The 13,592-nt window shown below is 38.8% G+C and overlaps 1 protein-coding gene across 3 annotated transcripts in view; it reads right to left on the bottom strand.

Annotated features, from left to right (window-relative positions):
- Window positions 1-13,592, bottom strand: part of LOC148012605 (uncharacterized) — a 99,862-nt gene that overhangs the window by 14,052 nt on the left and 72,218 nt on the right. Inside the window, exon 7 of one of the 3 annotated variants that reach the window (XM_087669551.1) lies at window positions 8,148-8,605. The exons of 1 other annotated variant lie outside the window; for it this stretch is intronic. In XM_087669551.1, coding sequence (XP_087525677.1) covers window positions 8,513-8,605 — 93 coding nt within the window. In that variant the 3' untranslated portion in view covers window positions 8,148-8,512. Of the gene's footprint in view, window positions 1-8,147; window positions 8,606-13,592 lie in introns of those variants that run through there. One more of the 3 variants, XM_087669554.1, reaches the window with a different exon arrangement.

Below are 13,592 nucleotides of genomic sequence, written 5' to 3'. Positions count from 1 at the left end.
GGGAGAGGTGGGATCCGAATTATCTAAAGCTGAGAGAAGGAAAATTAAGCAGCAAGCGTTAAAGTTTGCCTTGATCGCAGGTACATTATATCGGCAAGGGGTTGTTGACATCTATCGCCGATGTGTGATGCCTGACGAGGTGCCATTCATTTTGGAAGAGTGCCATGATTCTGCTTGCGGTGGCCATTTTGCTGGACGCCTTACAGCACAAAAGGCTTTAAGAGCAAGTTATTGGTGGCCTGCCATCTTCCAGGATGCGTTTGCGTATGTTAAGAGATGTGATATTTGTCAACGACATGATAGTCGAGAGAATAGGAAACGACCACTCACCCCTATTATGGCGATCCTTCCATTTGAGAAGTGGGGAATAGACTTTGTGGGTCCTATTACTCCGTCGTCGACTGCGCAAAAGAGGTACATCATTGTAGCAACTGACTACTTCACAAAGTGGTCAGAAGCGCGTGCAACAAGGAAAGATGATGCTAAAGAAACTGCTAGTTTCCTTTTAGAGCAGATAATATGCCGGTTTGGTCCGCTGAAAGAATTAGTGTCGGACCGCGGAACCCATTTCTTGAATAAGGTGATTAAAAGTTTGATAGAGATGTGGCAAATCAAGCATAACAAGACAACCCCATATAACCCGCAAGCCAATGGGCAAGTTGAGAGCACCAACAAGCAGCTTGTGGGCATCCTATCCAAAATTGTGTCAGAAAAGAAACGGGATTGGGATAAAAAGTTATACGTGGCAGTGTGGGCCTATAATACGACTTTCAAACGAGCCACTGGCCATACCCCATTCAAGTTAGTATATGGGGAGGAGTGTGTCTTGCCTTTAGAGATTGAGCTGCCGACTATTCGGTTTGCCATCAATCATTCTTTGAGTGATGAAGACGCACTTTTTGAGCGCTTGACAACACTGGCACATTTAGATGAGCTTAAGCTGCAGAGCTTATTGCACCAAGAAGTGGCGAAGCGCCGAATGAAGCAGTTACACGACATCAAAGCCAAGAAATACACCTTCAAGAAAGGACAGCTTGTTCTGTATTATGACGCACGACGTGAATTATTTCCAGGCAAGCTAGAGCCCAAATGGGACGGGCCCTATAGGATCGTTAGAATAGGAAAGAATAAATCCACAGTTTTGTTAGCTGACCTTGAGGGGGTAGAATTTAAAAATAAGGTTAATCTTAATAAGATTAAACCTTATTATTTCTGATTGCACTAATACTATGACTGCCTTGCAGGTCTAGGCGAGATTGATCAAATATCTGCAAGGAAATCGTGATAGAGGTTGATGGGTCGTCTGATCCCTTATTTAGAACACCCGTATTTAGAGCAGAGGTATCACAAGGAAAGCTCATTTGGTGGAGCAAAGGATACAAGGTGACTGAGCAAGAAGGCGGGACATTTATTTGGGAGATCAAGGTCTTCTGCCATCACTGCCTACAAATGTTGACGAGCATCCCTGTTGAATTCAATGATGATGGAGGGATGGAGCCTACCGTCCACCCGTTGAATATGCTGAATTTCGATTACCATACTTACGAGTAGAGTTCAGGATGGTGGGATATGTAAACCCTTTATGGACGTACACCTTGTACTTTGATGGGGCGTCCAGGGGTGTATGCAAAAAAGGAAGTGTAGGAGTTGTCATCCGAGACCCCCGATGACGCATTGTCATGAAGTTAGCTGCTTCTCTCGGGGCGAATTTTACCAATAATATGGCAGAATACAAAGCCCTGATTATGGGTTTGAATATTGCAAAGAAGGGTGGTATCCGCCAGTTATTGGTGAAAGGGGACTCTCAGTTGGTTTTAAATCAACTCAATGGGACGTACATGGTACGAAACCCCATCCTTTGCATGTACCATCATACTGCCATAGCCCTGCTAGACGAATTCCATAGAGTGTCTTTTCAGCTGATTCCACGGAATTGGAATCAGTTTGCCGATTCATTGGCTAATTTCGCGTATGCAGAGGGTAAGCGAGACTCATCTACCTTTATTATCTTGGACCCATAGATTGATTAGACGACATGTGATGCGAACACCTCTTGCGATATACGCAGGAGGGATGGGTCATAATCTAATGCACCTAGTTTAGGGCTACGAGCCTCTGTTCCCCTGGGCATGGTATGCTTTGATGTCTATCATGATTGTTTCCAGGTGGATGCTATGCGTAGTATTGTTTGACTTCATTAGGCCAAGAGGGCCGATTCAGTTTTGTAGCAAAGTCAAGTTTCATTTCATTAGGCCAAGAGGGCCATTTCCCTGTCTAGTGCGGGTGCGTTTAATTGGGTTTTTGTTTTAAGTGTTGTGGTGGACAGGTTTCGTGGTTAGTGGAATTTGGTGGAGCCTTTGCTGCGATGGAAGCTTCTTGTGGCCAATCCAGGTGATATTTCTCCTTTACGAGTACTTTTCTTTCCCGTTATATGTGTCTTTGTACTTGTCAAGGGGATACATTTTTGGTGGGGACCGGCAACCAAGGCATGAAATCCCAGGTTTAGGCTATGTATGTTTGAGGGAGGTTGGAGTAGTCATTGCCTCCTGTAAAGACATTGTCAGGCATCGAAAGACCTGTTTTAGAAGGAAGTCCTAGTGGCCCTGTTCTGCTAGCCTGCTAGGCAGCCGTTCTAGGAGTTCTTGTTAGTAGTGAGGCAGTTAGAGAAGCCTGCCAGAAGATAATAATAATGATGCTAAGAAATCCTGAACATCCTACAAGATGACTATAAATACGAAGGTGTGTAAAAAGGGGTTCTAACCCCTATCCCAAGAAAAGAAAAGGGATGAAAATGTGTAAGCAGTTGATCATTGCCTTGCGAAGGCCTGGTAGGTTCCTAGGGACGAATCAGACCTGGGGCCGATACCTTGTCTTCCTAGGGGTGGCTTCTTGCCAAATATAATACCAAAACGAGAAAGGTTGGAGCGAAAATAAAAGTGAGCGTTAGAAAAAGATTAAGTGTCACCTTGCGAGGGCTTGGCAGATTCTTGGGTGCCGAGACAGGTCCTGAGGCCGATGCCCTGTTCTCCTTGGGTCACTACGCTCAACTCCCTCCTTTTTACATGCCCAAGTATGTTACTAAAATAAAAACCCTAAAAGAAGAAATGTACTGGAAGAAAATACTCCTTGATCAGGCTATAGGAGTCCTCGCCTAGTAGGAGCTCCTCGTTGTGTTGTCTTTAGTTGGTAAGTAGTTCAGCCTACCACTTAGGGCAACCTCTTTGACAGGTTTTTTAGTTTGGCTGTGTTGGATCAGTTGGTTAGCGACTCTCTTCGGATCTTCTATTAGATGATGCTAGGCCTACTCCTTGTGGATGTCATGCCTTGGTTCTGTCCAGGGGTAGGGGAAGCATTGTGCTGAGTTTTATTATATATTTGTTTTGTATCAGTTTGATGCTTCTTTGGTTGTTTATGTGCAGATATGTTCGTGGATTCGACGGGCTGAGTCGCCCTATCCCATGGTCGCCAATGAGAGTGGAATTTAGGTGACGGGAAGTGCTTAAAAATAGCTAAAAATTATGAATATCAAGGGAAAAATATTCACCGTCAAAGGTGGCGGCTCGATCTAGGACGATTTTAAGTGACAAGCAGTCGACGGGCGCCCAAGTGACACGTCCGGATTTTTACTAATTTTTTTGTCCATTGGGATGGGATACGGGTGTTGCAGGCCTATCCGGGATGTCGAGACGGATGCCCAAAAATTTATAGCACGTCAATCGGAGCTCGTATGAGGAAGTTTGCCCAAAACCGGCCGGGGTGCCCAAAAAGGGGCCAAAGTTGAAATCTCAAAGGGTGTGGCTAGTGGGGGGTGCCCTTTGGCGCCCCCCCTTCTCCAAAATTCATGATGGAGGGGGGGCGGCGGCTATTTTTCAGCGCCGAAAAAAACACCCACCCCCCCCCCCCCAAAAAAAATCAAGATGCAGGCTTGCAAAGAAGCCATGAAACCAACTCTCCCCGGCTTCCACATTCGATCTCTGCTCCACATCGCTCCGCTCCACGCATTCAATGGCGGCCTGTAGAGGGAGAGAGAAAATCAATCTTTCTCTCTCCTCCCTCTCTCTCCTCTAAGAGCGAGTTCATGTGGGAAGAAGAAGGAAGAAGAAAGAATGACGGAGGCTTGTCCGGCATGGATCGGATGGCTCCATGGGCTGGAAATGGTGATTTATGATCGTGTTGAGCATGAAGTGCTGCTGATTTTCAGATTTGCAGCCATGGACATGAAACCCGAAACACGCAAATAAGCAGTAATTCAATTTTTTCAAAGGAAATTTGAGATTTCATGGCTTTTAATTGATAAAATGTTGTTCATGTGGGCTAAAAATTGTTTATGTTGCTGTTTTCCATGAATACTTGTTGATCATAATCAGAAAATCAAAAAATATGCATCTTGTGGTTCAAAATAATATTTACTAAAACACATAAAATATGGAAAATCAAGGAAAAATGATATTTTTGGGCATAAAAATGGGAGAATGAATAGGAACACCAACTAAATTTTCAATTTTGCTGCAAGAAGGAACTAAGGGCCACAGCCCATAACCTATTTTGAATTTTTAGTAATTAAATAATGCAAAAAATAAGGGAAAATACAAGGAAAATAGAGGAAAATCACTAAAAATAGGGGAAAAATGCATTTTGGGTGCAAAAAATTAGTGAAAATTAAGAACAATGTTTGTGAATGTTTGTGGGGACTAAATCATGAGGATTTGCCTTAGTTCAACCCCACTTTCTTGTTCTAGTGTGTCTCTTTCCGTTTTTTCACATAAAATGATGGCAAAATGTCCTATAAATCTATACCACAATGCAGCATTTGATCGATGGGAGGGTAGAATGGTTAGAGTGTGTCTAAATGTGGAGTCAAATGATGAAAAGATTGATGTATTTGTTTGCATGCCATATAGGTCGGTGAATAATTATAAAATAAGAGCCTAGTAGCACGAGGGTTTCCTTGGTGCTAGGTTCGTGCAACGACGCATAAGAACGGTAGTTGAAAATCATTGAAAGGATGTTTTCCACATGTGCACAATATTGATTTCATAATTGTTTGGGCACTTAGCATCCACAATATACATAAATCATGGAAATGTTAAAAGGTATCAGAAATCCTGGATGCACAGCAATTGTTTTCATTAGGATCTTGACCCACGTTGAGTGAGAGACATGACACCCAAAGCCATAGGCTAGTTGTGGGGTCTAGGGGAAAGAGAAGTAAGGACAATGGTACATTCCTGTATACAATTATTTGGTACCTTGAGCGACTTTTGTGCGATGTGTCTATTTGTTGAGCGACGCACTGAGGGGCCAATCCCCAAGGTGTAGGAGAGTCGCAGAGGGTTGACGGCATTCAGCCGTAGGAGGAACCCATGTGTATGTGATTCGAGCCTTTTGGCTATGTGAAAGGGACTCCCTCTGAGGAGTAATATTGGGTTAGGATTAGTTGGACTACAACGTATTACAAACGCAATGTTTAGGAAGGCAGAGATTTTGATAAACGCTCCTGGCGGCGAGGCCGAGGGGTTGTCTTGTGCGTAGTGACGAGGCCCGGCTAGTGCATGAGCCAGTGCCGGTCCGTTTTTAGGTCCATCAGATTCTTTAGAGGCATTTTCTTCTTATCTGGTAAACATATGCCTTTTGATTTGGGTGGAGATGATTCTATCAAGCTATTGAATATTTCCACTTCAACTTATTCAATCTCAATAGATGTTTGGACATGTTCAAGAATCTTGATTACAATAAGGATTGAAGGGAAAATCCATGGCAGGATTGTGTACATTTTTCTGAATAGCAATAGCACACATAGCTTCATTAATAAATAGGCAATGAATAGATTGAAATTTTTTTTCACTAAGTTAAAACAACCTATTAATGCAGAACTCGCTAACGGAGATGAAGATATCAACACTCTCCCTATACTTGGTTGAAAACTATGTGATACTATTGGACATAATTACATTGGGAATGGACCCATTGATGTTATTGTGGGTAGTGATTAGTTGAACTAGTTGTTGGGAAACATTATGATGGATTTCTCTTAGACTTTGTATATGGAATTTATAAAACAAGATTAGTTATTATACCTCGAGGATATAATAAACTACTACTATGTTTAGGTAAGTTTATATTTAAAAGTCCCATTGGGCTTGTTCAAAATCTTGAAGAGGTCTTATATAATAACAAAGAGTCCCATCAAGCAAGCAATGTTAATAATAGATCATCACACTAAGCTTTGACTTGATATGTTAATAATGTGAATACTAATGTTCATGTTAACATAATCCATGCCCCTCACACTATAGTATTGGGAGAATAGATGCATCACTCAGGAGTTATCTTTTGTCACAACCTAGAGGCCAAGAAAGCTTTGATAGATGGTGGAATAGAAGATGGCTCACCTACAACTCTACTCCTAATGGCATGAATGCATTACCTTCTCTATCAAAATGAATGGACACATGTTACAAACACTTAGGGTTTCTTGATGTCACTTTTAGTGATCATCTATGCAATCACATGAAAATTGGTCTTCTATAAATATTGGAAAATACTTTCTATAGATTGGGTCAAATACCCACTTCATGGTGCAAATGCTAACTCGATTCATTTGTTGTCCTTTTTGAATCCATGCTTCATCCAACTTCAAGAAGAACTTTAAACTACTATAACATTTTTCTACTTTAAGTTTATACACATGGATGGTTATAATTTGCACTCTTCTTAAATCAACGCATATATTGTTTAACACATAGCATTCAAAAATAGATTTTCTTTGATGCTTTTCATAAGGCATAGGCCCTTCAATAATATGAATTTACTTTCCAAAAGTATATGGAATCTTATGATTCTTAGAAATCCTTGTAACCAAATTTGCAAGGGCTCAAGGTAGCCCAAATGCACTTACCATGTTACATCTAAGGTGCTTGAACCATAATCTAGAGATAGCACAATAACCTTTCTAGCTAATACCCATAGTTTCACATGTCTCCACAATTTCACCTAGTTTTACCATATCTTTTAAGCCCTTTACTAACTCTTTGAGAGTTGGGCCTTTCTAATCCACATTTTCAAGTGACTTAAGAGTCTTCAAAATATCTTTTTTATTCATGGTTTCCTTTAAAAGTTAGATTCTCTCCTTACTCTCTTCAATATTAATTCCTAATATATTAGAGATGTATTTCTTTGCAAGATTTAGTCTCCTTTTCTTTACTCTCTCACATAAGTCTCTCTCTCTCTCTCTCTCTCTCTCTCTCTCTCTCTCTCTCTCTCTCTCTCTCTCTCTCTCTCTCTCTCTCTCTCTCTCACTTTGCCATGGCAAAAGAAATGTAGTGGAAAATTTGTAGGGTTTTTTTTCTCACTATACCATTGCTATAAGTGTCTAAACATGCATTGCAAAAAAGTTACACTAACACAGATGTCAAGAAAATTATTAGATGTAGTGTGAAATTCATCCTATGTAGTGCAAAAAGTGTCAAGTGAGGACCGTGATATGCTAGCTTGTTCTTGTGTTGAGTGTGGTAATATTGTTGATTTCCCAACATAGAGTCTTTGATAGCATAGAAATTTTCCATCGTTCACCTACAGTTGAAACATTATTTCTTCACAATTTGTCTTTTTCTAAAAAACTAAAGTTTTTTTTATATGAGACATCATGTGACTAAAGTAGATGCTAACTACATTTGAAATTCTAAATATTATCCAACAAGGATTTATAAGATGTGTGCACCATGATTTACCGCTTTTGAGTTTTTGGTAGTACTACATCCCTTTCTCTTCCTGTTTTTCCAAATACATCACAAGGTTCCAATTTCCTTGTGTACTTAAATATTTACATACTCACCTAACTTTTAAATCTTACCACCTGTTTAGAGTTTCAATAGACAATACTTCATAATGTAGCAACATGGCTAAACTATTCTACAATCATGACTTTTTTCCAAATTCCAAAAGCTATGTTGTAAGAAAACAAGTGTGAACATGAGTGTAAGATCTAAAGTCATAGATGGTCCATGATTTGTAGGGGTGTGTGTGTGTGTAGATAGAGAGGGAGAGGGAGAGGAAGCAAGGGGAGAGAGAGAGAGAGAGAGAGAGAGAGAGAGAGAGAGAGAGAGAGAGATTACTACAAGTGTGATGATAGGTGTGCACAAAAAAAGTCATGATAATTTTACTATGAATGGTACTGTGAATTTCAATTCTCACTAGGGGAATACATAAACTTTGTCGAAGTGCTTTTGCCATAGGTCTTGAATATGACTTCTACCATCCCATATTCTTTGAATACTTTAACGAATATGAAAAAAAGTATGTGGATAGACTTATGGTGTATCTAAATACTTTCACAAATATAACAAAAGTATATAGATAAACTTATGGTATATCTAAATATTAGGTTTAAAAACACCAAATTAATATTTTCCTAAACTCTAGAATTGAGTAACTCAAAGCATGCACTTGTCATCTATGCACTACTTTGATACATAAACCTTCTTCAAGCTCAGTAGTCCTCAAGCTCACTTTGTTACATAAATGTTGTACTTGAGTCTTCTGTGTTTGTACCATCATTATCGTCATTATAAGGAGGATTTTGTTCTGAGTCATCATAGGGAGAGACCTAAGAAATGCAAAATGGAAAAAAGCTTCATTTAGTATCCATTGAAGAGTATCTTCACAAGATCCATTTACTTGAGAGGAATATTAGTGAAAATTATAGGAAAAAAAATATTTCTATGATTCTTTGTAGCCTTCATTAATGATTAAATTTTGTTCAATGCAAACTAAAAACATTTCAAAATGGGCTCAAGGGACTAGTTATTACCAAGAACAAAAAATATAGAATTCTTGAATGAACATAAAAGGGTAAGTTTTGTCCCTACTTAAATCTAATGGCTACATGATAAACACATGATAAGAATCATCCTCTACAATTATACTATATATGTATATTGTACAAAAACACAACCTTGGGAATCTCTCCACTTTAATGAAGCTAAAAGCCAACTCCTCATATTTTTGAGTCTTCTTCTATTGAGTCTTCGTCCTTTCTTCTCTTCACAAAAATCCTTGATAATATTCTCCACTTTCTAGCTTGGTATTTTCATGAGTAAAATTTTTAGAGAAGAATGGAGTATTACAAGCTCTACAAAAGCTTTCGTCTTTGATAAGGTTTCCAACCCACCCACTAGTTCAACAATATATGTCCTCCAATAGACTTTATTGTCTTTTCATTTAGGTGTGAGGAGTCCATGAGTCCCTTTATCTTTTCTAACAAAACCTCATGTGATTGCATAGATGATCACTAAAAGTGACATCAAGAAACCCTAAGTGTTTGTAACATTTGTCCATTCATTTTGATAGAGAAGGTAATGCATTCATGCCATTAGGAGTAGAGTTGTAGGTGAGCCATCTTCTATTCCACCCTCTATTAGAGCTTTCTTGGCCTCTAGGTTGTGACAAAAGATAACTCTTGAGTGATGCATCTATTCTCCCAATACTATAGTGTGTGGGGCATGGATTATGTTAACATGAATATTAGGATTTACATTATTAACATATCAAGTCAAAACTAAGTGTGATGACCTATTATTAACATTTCTTGCTTGATGGGACTCTTTGTTATTGTAGAAGACCCCTTCAAGATTTTGAACAAGCCTAATGGGACTTTTAAATATAAACTTACCTAAACATAGTAGTAGTTTGTTATCTCCTCTAGGTATAATACCTATTCTTGTTTTATAAATTCCATATACAAAATCTAAGAGAAATCCATCATAATGTTTCCCAAAAACCAGTTCAACTAATCACTACCCACAATAACATCAATGGGTCCATTCCCAATGTAATTATGTCCAATAGTATCACATAGTTTTCAACCAAGTATAGGGGGAGTGTTGATATCTTCATCTTCGTTAGCCAATTGTGCATTAATAGGTTGTTTGAACTTAGTGCAAAAACATTTCAATCTATTCATTTCCTATTTATTAATGAATCTATGTGTGCTATTGCTATTCAGCAAAATGTACACAATCTTGCCATGGATTCTCCCTTCAATTCTTATTGTAATCAAGCTTCTTGAACATGTCCAAACATCTATTGAGATTGAATAAGTTGAAGTGGAAATATTCAATAGCTTGATAGAATCATCTCCACCCAAATCAAAAGGCATATGTTTACCAGATAAGAAGAAAATCCCTCTAAAGAATCCTAGAGTTGATCTAACCCATCACAAGTGGGGCTTCATCCTCATCTCCTGATTCTTCAATGAAAAACATACTATTGACTTTGGACTTCTTATACAAACATTTAATTTCACCATTCGTTGTGCATTTCTCCCCATATTCAAATCATAGATCCTCTTCGTGCTCCTTAAAAACATCCATGGGAATGAAATTTTGACCACCTTGAGTTGAGTTCTTTCTTGATCAATTTTCAACTTTTTTTTTTCTCTATTGAGCCCTCTTCAAAATGAGCTATCAACTTTTTCATTAGCACGAGGACATAAATTTATGTAGGTCAAACTTTGTGATTTTCAAGAATAGATATGCACGCTCTGGGAACCCTGTTTGGTCTAAAAATGCCATGTATCACCTTTTGAGACCCATAAACTATGTGGGAATCCATGTGAGACCTATAGGAACCTCAGAGTGCTATGTAGGACCCTACTTATACCAATAGAAACTTGTAATGCCCTCTTTATACCTATAGTACCTATAAATTTCTTTCATCTATCTCTGAATGCCCTATTTGTTCAAGAATTTCTTTAAGTTTCCTTCATATTTAGTCCTCTACATGTGAGTAACCATGTGAGGGATAAAAGGACAAGATAGGGCTCCTTACATGGGCTTTGAATCATCAAGAGGTGTGCAAAGTTCTTCCTCAAGTATCTCCCTTGACACCCACCTTTTTTCTTGATAGAGATAGTAGACATGGTAGCTCAATAATGAATTACAAAGACAAAAATCATACACATGAATGGAAAAGGAGCTTTGATCTTTTAATGGAAAGCATGGTAATTTGAGGATTTAGATGAATAGAATTAGGAAATACCTTAGAAATTGGTGACATTGATTTTCTTGCTAACCCCTTTACAATATTGAATTTATCATAAGGGAAAACACCAAAGATCAGAGAAGCAATCCATAGGCTTAAGGTTGATTCAAGCATGAATGCAAATTGATACTTCTATAATTTTCTCTTCTAATCGAAAGATTTCAATTCGATCAATTCTAAAAATGCAAATATTTATAAAGATTAAGAATAGAGGTAAATGTTGGATCAATATTGTTTTAGCAAATGGATTAAAGATTAAGAAATAGGATTAAACACCATATTGGGGAATATGGGAATTTCCCATAAGTTTGGAACACATGGTCAAATCTTTGGATTTGTCATAGCTTGGATACTATAACTCCAAATTGAGCGCTCTATAGCTCAATAGATTCCATTTTTCAATCGCTTTCCAATGATAGGTCACATCATATGGTTTTGAGAAACTTGTGGATATGTTATCCAAGTGCCACCTTTTTAATATTCAAAAAATGGGAATTGGGAGATTCCCAAACTCACTAATATTGTGTTATTAGAGACATTAAGAGAAAAATTTCAAGAAGTGTCTCTTCAAATGGATAGGTGAGGTGCCCAATATCCTGAATCCTTTTATCTCTTGGCTATTGGGCTTCAAGGGCATCTCCAATGTAATCTCCCAATGCCCCTCAATACGATGAAATGCTCTTGTATGAAAGAATGGGCTGAAATAAATATTTTCCCCCAAAATCTGTATTCCATAAGCAATACTAGTTGTCATAAGAATTCCTTCAATCTTCACAATCCTGGTACTTTCTTCAAGATTCTTGATATATAGTGATCTGTAAACATCTCTCCCATGAGAACCCCCCCTTTATTTATTTTTTGAAAAGTTTTAAATTGCATGACAAGGTACTTATATTCCTCGCACCATCATGATGAAAGGTTGTTGCATTCGTGAATATATGGTTCATGTGTTAAAAGATGCACTCATGCAATAATGTCCTAGTCGCATTGCGCACATAGGTTAAATATATATTGTGATGCTCATGTGCATTGGAAGGTTTGCATGGGGTAACTTACGTTGGCAAGAATGAGTTATGTTGTGCACAATGCATTTGTGCAAAAAAGAAAAACCCTTGTGATGACCGTAAATAGGTTGATTCGTAGGAGAATGTTTAATTAAAGAATAGGTAGTTGCTATGGAGAGGAATAAAAAGGTTATATTTCATTTGATGAAAAGCATATAGGATGCAAGACGCATGTAACGATATTTACATTCAATATGAAAGATAGGGTAAGATAAGTTAAAATGTTGCTTAGTATTGTGCTTACAGAGTTAACCCAGCGTTCTCATACTTAGATCGTCCTATGTTGTAAGTAAGAGAGGGTACCAGGCACGAATACTAGTAATATCGACAAACAAAGGGATGTAATTCCTCAAGATAGGCATTGCTACCTATCTCGTGCAACTAGTCTGTAGGGTCAGATGCTATTGCAAGTAAATCATAAGATGCTACCACTACATCTTAGGCCAAGAGAGGTGAGATCTAATTACAAATTAGGATTCGTTAAGAAGTCGAGTAGTCGCCCTACTACAACTCTCTCTTTTGAGGTCCGATTTGTCAAACTTAGGAAAATTGTGAATTGCCAAGAAGCAAATTGACCAAGTGAAGCAAATTGTCCAAGATCTATTTTACAAGGAGACCTAAGGTAAGGATAATTAGGGTCGGTAGAGCACAAACCCTAACACAAAGAAAAAGGGAAAACAAGCAACCTAGCTTTCCAAGCCCTTGGAATCTCACCAAGTCGCAAACGATCCAGGATCGAATGCTGGGAGCATTCAGGAAGAAGGAATCACACCTTAGTCGTTGATCGTATGAATGACCACTGAAATGATTGTGGTTGTACTCTTAGGTACATTGTTTGAACTTCTTTGCTCAAGGAACTAATTCAAGGAAAAAAACTAAATGCTTTAGTTTAAAAGCCTGGAGGGAGAGGTAAGTTCAATTACCTCCAACTATCTACCTGGCTCTATCCAAGGGGGTTGTTAGTTGTGCCGGGTACATGGACCGAACTCCCCACGAGAGGTCTCTCTGTGGGTGCTGCTTGGAGCGGGAGGATGCTTGGGTGCCAGGGGAGGCTCTGGTTGTAAATTCCTTACCTCGGGATCCCACACAAGAGGCAGACGTGACTCGAGGTGGGATCTTGAGGCTCTACTAGTCTATGGGCAAAACTTGGAGCAGCAATCCTGTTGATTTTGCCGGGATAGCCTTCAGGCATGATACTTGATGTATTTCAAGACTATGATAAAAAAAGGTCAAATATTTGGAAAATGAACTTGCTTGACATTGTTATTTTTATGTCAGTGCCTAAGTTGTGTGAAGGAATTTGTGTTTAAATTGGGTAATTAAGGAAGCTGCTTTTGTATGTCAAACATAATGTGGTAGGTAATTAGATAGCTAAGCAACCTGAGGAAAGTGCGATCGACGTGACTTGGGTCCATCCTACGGAAGGGTGGTCCCGGTTAGCTGGGAACTTTTCTCAAAAGACATGATAACGAGATTGTGAAGACCTAG

Source organism: Lygodium microphyllum, chromosome 27 (assembly GCF_053477565.2).
Source record: "Lygodium microphyllum isolate KBCC chromosome 27, Lygodium_microphyllum_v1.1.10, whole genome shotgun sequence".
Classification (NCBI taxonomy): Eukaryota; Viridiplantae; Streptophyta; class Polypodiopsida; order Schizaeales; family Lygodiaceae; genus Lygodium; species Lygodium microphyllum.
Note: the sequence above shows the minus strand (reverse complement) of the source record. Positions and strands in the feature narration are given on the sequence as shown.